Source organism: Rana temporaria, chromosome 1 (assembly GCF_905171775.1).
Source record: "Rana temporaria chromosome 1, aRanTem1.1, whole genome shotgun sequence".
NCBI classification, from domain to species: Eukaryota; Metazoa; Chordata; class Amphibia; order Anura; family Ranidae; genus Rana; species Rana temporaria.
In genome coordinates this window covers 655157192-655172388 of record NC_053489.1, presented here as the reverse complement: position 1 = coordinate 655172388, position 15197 = coordinate 655157192, and the positions used below count along the sequence as shown (strand labels likewise).

General features: G+C 47.4%; 1 protein-coding gene across 1 annotated transcript; it reads left to right on the top strand.

Moving 5' to 3' along the window:
- The first annotated feature begins 13546 nt into the window (after positions 1–13546).
- Positions 13547–14839, top strand: LOC120925055 (vomeronasal type-1 receptor 105-like). Its single transcript, XM_040335945.1, has one exon. It carries the CDS (start codon positions 13838–13840, stop codon positions 14804–14806), a length of 969 nt encoding a protein of 322 aa, XP_040191879.1. The 5' UTR covers positions 13547–13837; the 3' UTR covers positions 14807–14839.
- The last annotated feature ends 358 nt before the right edge of the window (positions 14840–15197 follow it).

The following is a 15197-nucleotide window of genomic DNA, read 5'->3' as shown; positions in this document are numbered from 1 at the left end:
TTCTATTTTTTTTTAATTTATGAATTGCAATCATAATGAATGACATGGAAAACGAAAAAAATAAAAAAACGAAAACAGAAACTAACAAATTTTTCGTCAGTGTCTAGTTTAGTAACACTTTAAATATATTCCTATCAAGCCACAAAGGATGTAAATCCACGTTATGTGCACCAAAAGCTTTTCCAAACTCCATAATATCCTTGTCCAAGTATCGGTGACATTATCACTGTGCTGTACATGGAGAGCAGAGCTGTAGGAGGGACCCAATAGGCCCCACCCACTACTGTCTGCCTGTAGAAAACTACAGGAGGGGGCGGAGACAAGACCAGTCACCATGCACAAGGGACAGTGGCGAATGCCACCAGTTTGTCCCCAAATGCCACCAATTTGTCCCCAAATGCTACCAGTTTGTCCCCAAATGCCACCAATCTGTCCCCAAATGCTACCAGTTTGTCCCCAAATGCTGCCAGTTTGTCCCCAAATGTCGCCAGTTTGTCCCCAAATGCAGCCAGTTTGTCCCCAAATGCCACCAGTTTGTCCCCAAATGCAGCCAGTTTGTCCCCAAATGCAGCCAGTTTGTCCCCAAATGCTACCAGTTTGTCCCAAAATGCTACCAGTTTGTCCCCAAATGCCACCAATCTGTCCCCAAATGCTACCAGTTTGTCCCCAAATGCCGCCAGTTTGTCCCCAAATGCAGCCAGTTTGTCCCCAAATGCCACCAATCTGTCCCCAAATGCTACCAGTTTGTCCCCAAATGCAGCCAGTTTGTCCCCAAATGCCGCCAGTTTGTCCCCAAATGCCACCAGTTTGTCCCCAAATGCCACCAATTTGTCCTCAAATGCAGCCAGTTTGTCCCCAAATGCAGCCAGTTTGTCCCCAAATGCCGCCAGTTTGTCCCCAAATGCAGCCAGTTTGTCCCCAAATGCAGCCAGTTTGTCCCCAAATGCCGGAAGTTTGTCCCCAAATGCCGGCAGTTTGTCCCCAAATGCCACCAGTTTGTCCTCAAATGCCACCAGTTTGTCCCCAAATGCTACCAGTTTGTCCCCAAATGCCACCAATTTGTCCTCAAATGCCGCCAGTTTGTCCTCAAATGCCGCCCCAAATGCAGCCAGTTTCCCCCCAGCCCAGCCCTTACCTTCCTTGGGTCAGCGTCGTCTTCCTCCACGCTCCCTCCGCTCCCTCGATGTCGCCTCAGCCAATCAGGTGACCAGTAACCAGACCCGGTGCACCTGATTGGCTGAGAGGCAGGTCAGTGTTAGGGAAGCGATTCCCTAACACAGCATTGTTTTTAAACAGGGAACGCACAGCCGTGCGCCCTCTGTTTAACCATTTGGAAGCCAATTAGAGCCCACAGGCTCTAATCAGGAAGCCTATTAGAGCCTCTGGCTCTAATCAGGCACTTCCAAAACACACCCACCGCTGTTATTCAAATGGCCGGCGCTCAACAAGGGGCCGGACACCTGAATAGTGGGCGGTAGCGGGGACACTAGATAGATTCATGCAATGCGTAAATCTATCTATTGTTGAGTGACGGGTGCAAGAGAGAGGGGGCGGCGCTCCTGCGCCCACTATGGACGCACCGCCACTGACAAGGGATGAGAGCAGCAGTGAATGGTCTGTATTACAGGACAGAGGGAAAGTCTCACACTGGATTACTGCACAAATCTGGAAGAGATACACAAAGCTCACCAAGATTTAATGAAGAATACACATGAATTTAGACTAAATGGGCCAGATTCACAGAAGAGATACGACGTCGTATCTCTGTGATCCGGCCGTCCTAACTATGCGTCTGATTCATAGAATCAGTTACGCATAGATAGCCATAAGATCCGACAGGTGTAATTGACTTACACTGTCGGATCTTAAGGATGCAATTCTATGCCGGCCGCTAGGTGGCGAGGCCATTGCGGTCGGCGTAGAATATGCAAATGACTAGTTACGGCGATCCACGAAGATCCGCGTGTTCGTCGCAATCCCGTACGTCGTCGCTAGTCGTTTTTACCCGTCGCAAAGTTACACCTGCTTTAACATGGCTTATCTTTAGATCAGCCATGTTAAAGTGTGGCCGTCGTTCCTGCTTCGAATTTCGATTTTTTTTCTTTGTGTAAGACGTCCGGGAATACGAAACACCGTAACGCACGTCGCATTTAAAAAAAAAAAAACGTCGGGCACCGTAATTTCGCGCAATGCACGTCGGGAAATTTGAACCTCGGAGCATGCGCCTAATTTAAATGGTGCCCGCCCCATTTGAATTAGGCAGGCTTGCGCCGAGTGGAATTACGTTACACCGCCACAAGTTTACAGGTAAGAGCTTTGTGAATCAGGCACTTACGCTGTAAACCTGCGGCTGTGTAACGTAAATCAGATACGTTACGCTGCCGCAGCGTAACGTATTTCTCTCTGAATCTGGCCCAGTGTACTTATCCTGGAGTTTAGCTTTAAAGTTATGGCCAACTCCCTATGAAGACACATCTACAGGTGATATCATGCACACTGAGACAATCCTCGGATGAATGCGCATGCATTGAAGTGCGGTGGCCCGTGGTCTGAGTCTCGACCTCTGTAGTTATCCGGAATTGTTTGCAGAGTACAGAATTAGGACATCTCCAAGCTACAGATGTATTCCACAAACACCTTCTACTGGTTGGATCCTGGATGTCCCGGCCTGCTGGAAACCCTCCAGATATTTCTTTGTTAACACATTTTCCTCACCTGTTAATTGAGCGCCTGCAGTCTGCCAAACAACACAAGCGAGGACACGGGGAACTTTCCAATATGCTTTCACAGAGCTTATAAATAGCTTAACCACTTGCCGACCGCCGCACGCCGATGTACGACAACATGGCACGGGCAGGCATATTGGCATACAGGTACGTCCCTTTAAATTTCGTGCCCCGCGAGTGTGGCCGCGGGTCCCGGGAACTCAATGTTCCCGGAAGTCCCGGGATTGCGGTCGGCAAGAGCAGAACAGGGGAATGCCTTTGTAAACAAGGCATTCCCCTATTCTGCCTAGCGACACTGTCACTGATGATCGTTCCCCGTGATCGGGAACGATCATCAGTGACGCATCACGTATAGCCACGTCCCCTAACAGTAAGGCCCCATACACACGACTGGATCTATCCGCTGGGATTTATCCGCGGATCAGTTCCAGCGGATAGATCCGGTCGTGTGTACGTCCGAGCGGACAATTTTCGGCAGACATTTGTCCAGCCGACGGATTTCCAGGGGATAAAAATTTCTTAGCATGCTAAGAAATCTATCCGCTGGAATCCTGTCCTTCGGACTTATCCGGTCGTCTGTACAGACTCACCGGATAAGTCCGTCCGATCCCCATCCCTCGCATGCGTCGGAATGATTCGACGCATGAGTGGAAGTATTTACCTTCCAGCGTCGCGCACGTCGCCGCGTCATTGTCGCGGCGACGGCGCGGCTACGTCACCGCGGATGTTTTCCGCGCAGATTTTGATCTGATGGTGTGTACAGCCATTAGATCAAAATCCGGAGGAAAAATGTCGGATGGAAACGGTCCGGCGGACCGTTTCCATCAGATAACCCCTCGTCTGTACAGGGAAAACATCCGCGGTGACGTAGCCGCGCCGTCGACCCTAAGAATCACTCCCTAGTACTGACTTAACCCCTGCAACCCCTTTACTGCCAGTGTCATCTTTACAGTAATCAGTGCATTTTTATAGCAATGATCGCTGTAAAAATGACAATGGTCCCAAAATGGTGTCAAAAGTGTCCGATGTGTCCGCCATAATGTCGCAGTCACGAAAAAAATCATTGTCGCCATAACTTGTAAAAAAATATATATTAATAAAAATGCACACCCAAATGTGTGATGTCATATCATGTGACCTGAACAACTCAGCTCAAAAATGGAAATATTCTCTCCAGCAATAGAGACCAAACTAAGAATATGTAGCAATACAACCCTCACTGTATCTTATCTAGCCTTGCCAAGAGAGAACCTGCAGGAGGGGGGTGGATCTGTGCATACAGGATCAAAGGGCAAAATCGTGGGTGCGCGGTATACACCGATACCCGCTTTCCCGCGCCGAGTTTGAATACTGCGCCAACATAAACAGAGCGCAGTACACTCGGGTATAGTCGGGCAGTCTCGGCTCCTTCCGTGCTCACGTCCTGGACGTACAGGACGTCAGCGTGAGAGTTGCCGAGCATTGCCGACAATACACGAGTGTACTGCGCTCTGTATATGTCGGCGCAGTATTCAAACTCGGTGCGGGAAACGAGCGGGGAGGACGCGAGAACGCCGCAGAAGGACGCCGGACCCGACGAAGAGGACACCCGAAGCCGCAGACGGACGCCGGACCCGATGAGGCCGCCGATGGACGCCACACAAGACACCAAAACTGTAAGTACAAAAAAACTTTTTTCCACAGGAATCCGCTGCAACTTTAGGGGTGCGCGCTATATGCGGGAGCACGCTATACCCCAATAAATACGGTAGCTTCATTGATTTAAAATAACCAGAATTGAAAAGCTCCAAGTTAATATAATAAAATAACCAAACTTTTATTTAAAAATTGGACACAAATACATATAGCCAGATTCAGAAAGACTGGCTTAACTTTGAGCCGGCGTAGCATATCGCATATACGCTACGCCGCCGTAAGTCAGAGAGGCAAGTGCTGTATTCACAAAACACTTGCCTTCTAAGTTACGGCGGCGTAGCGTAAATGGGCCGGCCTAAGCCTAATTCAAATGAGGAACAGGGGGGCGTGTTTTATGTTAATGACTCGTGACCCGACGTGATTGACGTTTTTAGCTCCGTGAACATATCCCAGTGTGCATTGCTACAAAGTACGCCGCAAGGACTTATTGGTTTCGACGTGAACGTAAATTTCGTCCAGCCCCATTCACGGACGACTTACGCAAACAACGTAACATTTTCAAAATTCGACGGAGGAACGACGTCCATACTTAACATTGGCTAGGCCAGCTTTTTGTTCGACTAACTTTACGCCGGAAAACGCCTTACGTAAACGGCGTATCTTTACTGCGACGGGAAAGCGTACGTTTGTGAATCGGTGTATCTCGCTGATTTACGCATTCTAGACGTAAATCAGCGTTCACGCCCCTAGCGGCCAGCGGAACTAGACAGCTAAGATACGACAGCGCAGACCGTCGTATCTTAGCTACATTTAAGTGTATCTCAATTTGAGAATACACTTAAATGTACGACGGCGCAGATTCAGAGTTACTGATACGCCGGCTTAACTCTTCGTGAATCTAGCTAATAGTATATTAAACTGTCCATCCAATGCAGCCTCACCAGTGTGTATAAATGCAGCCTCACCAATGCAGCTGCTGCCCTTACCGAGATATTCATCTTTAAAATGATGATGTATATGTACATGAGTCGGTCCTTAAGTGGTTAAAAACCTATATCAGGCAAGAATGGGACAACATTCCTCTCCCAAGACTCCAGAAACCGGTCTCCTCAATTCCCAGATGATTACAGAGTGTTGTTAAAAGAAGAGGGGGTGCTACTCCATGCTAAACATGGCCCTGTCCCAACTTTTTTGAGACATGGTGCTGCCATAAATTTCAATATGACCTTATTTATTTATTTTTATTAAAATGGTACAGTTTAAACATTTGATATGCTTTCTATTTTCTATTGTGGATACATTATGGGTTTATGGCTTTTTTGGAAATGGAGTTGTACTTACACTAACCAAAACCCAGCCAGTCAAGCAGGAACACAGAGAAGACCAGAATTGAGGCCAGCCAGGCCTGAGACTAGTTAAGCCTGCAGTACCAGTTGTCCTGCCTTTGATGGACTCCTGCATCAGTCTTGAGGTGACCAATTAGTCCCCAGGCATGAAACAAATCTTGAATGGAAGTAAATGACAAGGCTCCTAAAGACCCATTTTACATACAGGTAAGCCTAGATTAACCACTAGCCGACCAGCCGCCGCAGTATTGCTTTTTATATGGGCTATGCTAGCTAATATCGTTTTTTTTTTATATATATATATATATTTGATGGCCCGGATTCACATACCTTGGCGCATAGTTATGCCGGCGTAGCGTATCGAATATACGCTACGCCGACGTAGCGCAGAGCGGAGAGCACAGTATTCACAAAGCACTTGCTCCCTAATTTACTCTGGGTTCCCTCGGCGTAACTCGTCGTAAGTGGCAGTGGGCGTGAGCCATGCTAATGAGGCGTGAATGATGGGCCGAGCGCCATCAAGATACGAATAACGAACGGCGATTGCGTAGTCCCATGGACGCTTCCCAGTGCGCATGCTCAGAATCACGTCGAAACAACTGCCTAAGTTACGTCGAATCACTGCCTACGACTTGAACGTAACCTACGACTAGCCCTATTCACGTACTACGTAAACGACGTAAAAAACGACGGCTGTGTTCCCTGGTGCAGCCATTTGCATTGATGCTGCTGACTTACACCTGCTTTATGAGGCTTAACTTTACGCCGGACGTACGACTTACGTAAACCGCGTATATTGATGCGCCAGGCGCAAGTACGTTCGTGAATCGGCGTATCTCACTCATTTGCATATTCGAATCGTAAATCAATGGGAGCGCCCTTGCAGCCAGCGTAAATATGCGCCCACGATACGACGGCGTAGGAAACTTACGTCGGTCGGATGAAGCCTATTTTCAGGCGTATCTTGCTTTCAGAGTCAGGTGCATAGAGACGACGGCGCATATGTGCACTTACGCGGCATATCTCGAGATACGTCGGCGTAAGTGCTACGTGAATCCGGGCCGATGTCTTTTTTTGTTGTTCAGGTAGATCTCTACTTCTCAAAGGCTGCCTACCTCTGGTCTATACGTTATAAAGATTGTAGTGTGCTACCCTCTAGTGCTTACTTGGTGCACTGCAGTAAAATAATAATAATAATAATATTGGTCATTATTGTTAGTAGGGTTGTCCCGATACCACTTTTTTAGGACCAAGTACAAATACCAATACTTTTTTTCATGTACTCGCCGATAACGAATACTGATATTTTTTTTTTAAATGTGTCCTCAAATGCAGCCATGTCCCCCCACAAATGCAGCCATGTCCCCCCACATATATCCAGCCATATCCCCCCACATATATCCAGCCATATCCCCCCACATATATTGCAGCCATGTCCCCCCATATATTGCAGCCATGTCCCCCCACATTATGCAGCCATGTCCCCCCCACATATTGCAGCCATGTCCCCCCACATATATCCAGCCATGTCCCCCCACATATATCCAGCCATGTCCCCCCACATATATTGCAGCCATGTCCCCCCACATATTGCAGCCATGTCCCCCCACATATTGCAGCCATGTCCCCCCACATATTGCAGCCATGTCCCCCCACATATATCCAGCCATGTCCCCCCACATATATCCAGCCATGTCCCCCCACATATATTGCAGCCATGTCCCCCCACATATTGCAGCCATGTCCCCCCACATATTGCAGCCATGTCCCCCCACATATTGCAGCCATGTCCCCCCCCCATATATCCAGCAATGTCCCCCCACATATATCCAGCCATGTCCCCCCACATATATCCAGCCATGTCCCCCCACATATATCCAGCCATGTCCCCCCATATATTGCAGCCATGTCCCCCATACCTAGTAGATGATGATGATGCCGCCGCTGCTGCCGCGTTAATCAGCGTGCATTACAGGCAGCTTTCGTTTGAATAGTTGTAATCCCCGCCGCGCCGTGTATAGACACTCCCCCTTTCTCGGGATTGGACAGATCCGTCCAATCCCGAGGATTACAACTATTCAAACGAAAGCTGCCTGTAATGTTCCCCGCACGCTGATTAACGCGGCAGCAGCAGCGGCGGCGGCGGGGGGGCAAGTATTCTCCCGCAAATACTCGGTATCGGTCCCGATACCGATACTGGTATCAGTATCGGGACAACCCTAATTGTTAGTATTGATAACATTGTGCTCTAATGGTTTGTAGCAGAAAACTAACAATATTGTTCCCCCCAAGAAATCATAGCTGCAGCATTTCAATGTTCTACACACCTTTTGGCAACTTTCAAGTTTGCATGAATAAATTCACAGTACACCGCAACAGTGTCATAAAGACATGGAGGAGCGAGTTTGGGGTGGAAGAACTTGACTGGCCTGCACAGAGTCCTGACCTCAACCCGATAGAACACTTTTGGGATGAATAAGAGCGGAGACTGTGAGTCAAGCCTTCTCGTTCAACATCAGTGCCTGACCTCACAAATGCACTTCTGGAAGAATGGTCAAACATTCCCATAGACACACTCCTAAATCTTTAATCTGAGGCCTCGTACACACGGACGGACTGTCCGATGAAAACGGTCTGCCGGACCGTTTTCATCGGACATGTCCGCTGCCGGATTTTGGTCTGATGGTTGTACACACCATCAAACCAAAATCCCCGTAGACAGGATACGCGGTGACGTGGCCGCGCCGTCGCCGCGACGATGACGCGGCAACGTGCACGACCCTGGAAGGTCAATGCTTCCACGCATGCGTCTAATCACTTTGACGCATGCAAGGGCTTTTGGCGAGCGGACATGTCCGGTAAGTCGTACAGACGACCGAACATGTCCGACGGACAGGCTTCCAGCGGACATGTTTCTTAGCATGCTATGAAACATTTGTCCGCTGGAAACCTGTCCGATCCGCCGGAAAATTGTCCGGTCGGCCGTACACACGTCCTTTCTTTTGGTGGGATTTTATCACCTCTGCGGATTTTCATTAGTTTAGGCCAATATGTATTCTTCTATATATATTTGGTAAAAAAAATTGCAACAATTGGTTTGTGCAAAAGTTATAGGGCCAGATTCTCGTACAGTGGCGTATCTTTGCGCGGGCGTAACGTATCCGATTTACGTTACGCCTCCGCAACTTAGACGGGCAAGTGCTGTATTCTCAAAGCACTTGCTCGGTAAGTTGCGGTGGCGTAGCGTAAATCGGCTGGCGTAAGCCCGCCTAATTCAAATTTGGAACAGGGGGGCGTGTGTTATGTAAAATAACCATAACCCGACGTGATTGACGTTTTTTACGAACGGCGCATGCGCCGTCTGTGGACATATCTCAGTGTGCATTGCTCCAAATACGCCGCAAGGACGTATTGGTTTCGACGTAAACGTAAATGACGTCCAGCCCCATTCAAACGACGTAAAATTTTCAAATTTCGTTGCAGGAACGACGGCCATACTTAACATTGGTACGCCGCATATACGCCTCACATAGCAGGGGTAACTTTCCCCCGGGAAAAGCCTAACGTAAACGGCGTATCTGTACTGCGTCGGCCGGGCGTACGTTTGTGAATTCGCGTATCTAGCTGATTTACATATTTCTAAGCGTAAATTAGCGTACACGCCCCTAGCGGCCAGCGTAAATATGCAGTTACGATCCGATGGCGTAAGAGACTTACGCCTGTCGGATCTAATAGAAATCTATGCGTAACTGATTCTAAGAATCAGGCGCATAGATACGACGGCACAACTCAGAGATACGACGGCGTATCTGGAGATACGCCGTTGTATCTCCTTTGTGGATCTGGCCCACAGCGTCTACAAATAGGGGATAGATTTATGGCATTTTTATTATAATGGCTGCTGTGGTCGTTCAAACCCACGTCAGGCAGTTTTGTGTCTTTTATTATAAGTTCGAGGACCGAAGGCTGACGAATCTTCTAGTCAAGATGGCTGCGCTGGAGAAGAAGGGCGAAGGTTGAATCTCTGCTTCAGCCAAGACAACGCTGGACTCCATCGTCTAGTAAGTATGTTTATTAATTGATTCATTTATATTGAGACGGGGATCAGTGATTTTCGGGGGGGGGGGGGGGGGGGGGGTTTTAGGAAGAGTGAAATTCCTCTTTGGATTACTATTGTAAATTCATTGGAGAAAGCAGAATGTCGCACATTGACGTCGCTAATGACAAGAATGACAGTAGAAAGTGTCCTGGTAATGGCTCATAAGTGTGTCCTTATACTGTGCAGCCTCCAGCTAATGAATGGGGCCGTGTTTACACACCTCCGATGTGTACAAATACTATAGATTGTACTTTATCTTAATGCGTCAGCCAGCTGGGTATTCTCAGGCTCTCCAGTGCCTGGCTACACACCGCACCAATGTGGACGGAGGAGTTCCTGTCTAAGGAGACGCTTGCCTCCCCCCGCAATGACAGCGTATAGTATGTACACATTATACACATCTACACATCCATGGGTTTTTTTCTTGGTCGGTTACATATTCCATTCTATTTTTAAGACTTTAAAAGGCATACATTAATGCCGCTCTGTAATCATTATTACACCATTAAGGGCCAGATCCACGAAGCGCGGCGCTTCTTTACGGCCGGCGTAGTGTATCTCAGATACACTACGCCACCGTAACTTACAGCGTATTTCCCGTATTCTCAAAGAATTTGCGCCGTAAGTTACGGCGGCGTAGAGTAACTGTGTCGGCATAAGGGCGCGCAATTCAAATGGATGAGATGGGGGCGTGTTTTATGGTAAATACGTCTTGACCCGACGTAAATTACGTTTTTTCTGAACGGCGCATGCGCCGTCCGTGGGGGTATCCCAGTGCGCATGCTCGAAATTAACCCGCAACAAGCCAATGCTTACGACGTGAACATCATTCTACGCAAAGCCCTATTCGCGAACGACTTACGCAAACAACGTAAAATTTTCAAATTTCGATGCAGGAACGACGTCCATACTTAACATAGGATACGCCTCATATAGCAGGGGTAACTATACGCCGAAAAAAGCCTTACAGAAACGACGTAAAAAAATTCGCCGGCCGGACGTACGTTTGTGGATCGCCGTATCTAGCTAATTTGCATACGCGACGCGGAAATCGACGGAAACGCCACCTAGCGGCCGGCAGAAAAAATGTACCTAAGATCCGACGGCGTACTAAGACGTTCGCCTGTCGGATCGATCTCAGATGCCGTCGTATCTTGTTTTGTAGATACAAAACAAAGATACGATGCGGGAACTTTAAAAGTATGCGGCGTATCAATAGATACGCTGGCGTAATTCTTTTGTGGATCTGCCCCGTACGTCCGGCCTCCCATTTTTTACGTCGTTTGCGTTCGGCTTTTTCCAGCGTATAGTTACCCCTGCTATTATGAGGCGTACTCAATATTAAGTATGGCCGTCGTTCCCGCGTCGAATTTTGAATTTTTTACGTCGTTTGCGTAAGTGGTTCGCGAATAGGGATTTGCGTAGAATGACGTCACCGTCGTGAGCATTGGCTTGTTCCGGCTTAATTTCGAGCATGCGCACTGGGATACCCCCACGGACGGCGCATGATACCCCCACGGCCAGCAGGATCTAGTCACTTCCTGTTGGGACTGAGCTGAGAAAAGGTGAGAATGTGAAATCTCTCTCTGGTTTGCATGCTCTCACCTTATTAATTCGAATTACACGGCAGAATGGGTAATCCTGAGGTTGTATCAGGGCCTCATCCACTTCAGCGCCATTCCATGAGTGTGCGCAATTTTAAAGCGTGACATGTTAGGGATCTATTTACTCGGCGTAACATTATCTTTCACATTATACAAAAAAATTGGGCTAACTTTACTGTTTTGTTATTTTTTAATCCATGAAACCGTTTTTTCCCCCCCAAAAAAGGCATTTAATATCTTCTTTGTTATCCCTGCATCCTCCCGCCCCCCCTCCCCCTTCCCCCCCTCTTTTTCCTTTCCCCCCCTTTTTAATACCCACCCCTCTCCCATGTTTTCCCTCCCCCTCCCTTCCTTTCTCCCCCTCCCCTCTCACCCCCTTCCATTCCCCCCCCCCCTTCTTTTGTTTTTGGGTTCCTTTCCTTCCCCCTCTCTTCCTCTCCCTCTCCCTTCCCAACCAACCACCCCCCCCTTTCCCCCCCTTTTTTCTTCTTCCCCTCCCCCTTTTCGGTTTTTCCTTCCCCCCTTTCCCCCCCCTCCCCCCTCTCCCTACCTCTCCTTCCCCTCTTTTCCTTTTCTTTTTAACCTCCCCCTACCTTCCTTACCCCCCCTCCCCCTCTTTCCACCCCTTTTTTTTTCCTCCCCCCTTTTTTCTTTTTCTCTTTCTTTTTTCTCCTATTCCGTCCCCTTTTTCCTACTCCTTTCCCCCCCCCTTACCTTTCCTCGCTCCCTTCCCTCCTACCCCCCCCCTTTTTTTTCCATTTCCCTCCCCCCCTCTTGTTCTATGTCTCTCTTCATTGGTTATGGTCCCGCACATTCTACTCCTTAGGTGCACACGGTGTCCCCTCAGTACAACTAATGGACCCTCAATAAATTAATATTATCATTATTACCCTATCAGACTTTTACCTACCTTTGTTCCCCCTTGTTCGCTACGGTGGACCTTGGTCAGCGAAACTTGCACTGCGGTCCCTGACTCCGGGTAAGCGGCCTTGTGGTTTAATGTGTCACTTTTTGATTTCCCTAATGTTTTAACTGTTCCGATGTTTTATGTGTTGCTAGTTTTGACAAATGTATTGTTTATTGCACAGACTATACCTCCTGAAGAAGCCGCAAAACCGGTAGAGGTTCTTCTAGGACTCCCCCACACAACTGCTGATACCTCACGGCTTCTTCCGTTTGAAATAACATCTTTGTATCTCTATGTGGGGTTGTTAGTCCTAGCCTTGTTTTATATATGGAACATTGTATGTTTTTATGTACTGTATAATAAATTTAATTTTTACTATACCGACTCATGTTATCAGTACCTAGAAAGTCCATTGATACACATCCTTACTAGGTAATAGTTTGTGTGAGTCTGTGGTACTAGCAGCCACTACCCCTCTATTCCTGGTGTCCCTTTATTTCCTAATTAATTTCGGATGATGGTACATTTTAATTTTTCCCATTAAAGCGGTGGTTCACCCTAATGAAACATTTTTTTTTTATAGCATTCAATTAGGCATAGTAGCGCGAGCTACAGTATGCCTGTATTGATTTTTTTATCCCCGTACTCACTGTGCAATCCTCTATAGAAGATTCCGACTCCCCGCGGGGAATGGGCGTTCCTATCAAGAGGGAGGATGATTGACGGCCGGCTATGGCACGTCACGCTCCCCGAAGATAGCCGTATAGCGCCGTGAAGAGCCGAGGCCTGTACCGGCTATCTTCGGGGAGCGTGACGTGCCATAGCCGGCCGTCAATCATCCTCCCTCTTGATAGGAACGCCCATTCCCCGCGGGGAGTCGGAATCTTCTATAGAGGATTGCACAGTGAGTACGGGGATAAAAAATTCAATACAGGCATACTGTAGCTCGCGCTACTATGCCTAATTGAATGGTAAAATGTTGTTAGTGTGGGTGAACCACCGCTTTAAATCAATCTGAGGCTATACTCAAACTCTTTGCTTTTACAATTTTTGCAATGACCGACACTTTATTCCCTAGGGTGTCTGCTAAAAAAACATATATAATGTTTGGGGGTTCTGAGTAATTTTCTAGCAAAAAAACGATAATTTTTACATGAAGGAGAGAAGTGCCAGAATTGGCCCGGTATGGAAGTATCTTGTGGGTGCATCAGGATTTCAGTTCTTCGGCTTTGTTGGTTGTAGTACTATGCCATTAATGTTTCTCTCCACTGACATATTACAACATCAGCGCACACAAGATCTGAGTAGCCTAACTGCTCCGCAGGATGTTCTAGTTATCACAGTGGAAATAAATGCTACCATGGCAATTCTGATAAAGAAATCACACCTTCTGTTCTCACTGGAGGAGACCTTAAGAGGAATCCAGCTGTCCAGGTGTTCATTAGGAGTCCTACTGCCGGAGATGTAAGGTGGACCAGAAGAGACAAGCCGAGGCAAAGAGACAGAGGAGCTCACAAACTATGCTATTAAGTATTCCAAATATTGTCTCTCTCATCATTTATTTTTCTGCTCTTATTGGCACCGTGGCAAACTTGGTTCTTATTTTTGCTTTTGTTAGCAATGCTGTCAAAAACAGAGTCTTCCAGCCTTTGGACAAAATCATTGTAAACATGGCAGCGGTCAACCTCTTGTTGTGTTTTTACAAGGAGATCCCCGGACTGCTCCTTTTCTTCAACGCCAAGGTTTTCGGGTCCCTGGGCTGTAAGATTCTGCTTTATTTTTATCACACTCTGCGCCTGATCAGCATTTGGTCAGTGGAGAACTTGAGTTTCCTTCACCTCCTCAAAATAAGGAGGCCTGGCCACCGTTGGTGGAAGTTCATCTATCACCATCAAGCCCAGTACGTCAACTGGTCACTCGCCAGCTGCTGGGTCATCAGCATCATCTACCATGTCCCTTATCTCCTCTACAAAGAGTCATCGGGTGTTCCTAATAAGAGCAACCCCCTGATGACAAGTACCAACTGCATTGGGCCATCACAAAACAGAATGGTGAGGATTCTGACTTACGCCACGGTGAGTGTGGACTTTTTGCTCATTACCCTTGTCATTCTACTGAATGGATTTACCATTGACCTTATCTGTAGACACCGGAGACAAGTGAGGGACTCGATGACCTTCAGCCGTGGCTGGAACAAGCACACAGCCCAGGCCACCAAGATCTTGCTGTCTCTTCTATCTCTTTATGTCTTCTGCTGGATTTCGAGTGACATGGTTTGGCTGCTGATTGTGTCTGGGGTGATGGAAGATGACTTTGGGGGCACCATGCTCTCCGCTTCATATGGGATTTTGTCCTCTATTTACTATTCTATCAGCTCGTGTATTATGGTCTTCGGCTACCGGCAAGTGAAGGACTATATAGGAGAGGCCAGTAACTGCTGCCGCCTTGCAGGGATTCCAAGAACTGTGCAAAGTATCCAGCAGCAATAATCTGCATGTGAATACCCGTGAAATATGTTTATGCCAAATATTTTTCAATTATAATTTAATAAACATGAATAAAAAAATAAAAAAAACATTTTAATGTTGCTAAGTATATTAACCACTTGCTTACTGGGCACATATACCCCCTTCCTGCCCAGGTGAAATTTCAGCTTTCGGCACTGCGTCGCTTTAACTAACAATTGCGCGGTCGTGCGACGTGGCTCCCGAACAAAATTGACATCCTTTTTTCCCCACAAGTAGAGCTTTCTTTTGGTGGTATTTGATCGCCTGTGCGGTTTGAATTTTTTGCGCTATAAACAAAAAAGAGCGACAATTTTGAAAAAAATACAATATTTTTTACTTGTTTCTATAATAAATATCCCAATTAAAAAAAAAA

Bases quoted from the DNA above. Each gene is read 5' to 3' on its own strand.
- LOC120925055 (XM_040335945.1), top strand. From the start codon at position 13,838: ATGCTATTAAGTATTCCAAATATTGTCTCTCTCATCATTTATTTTTCT.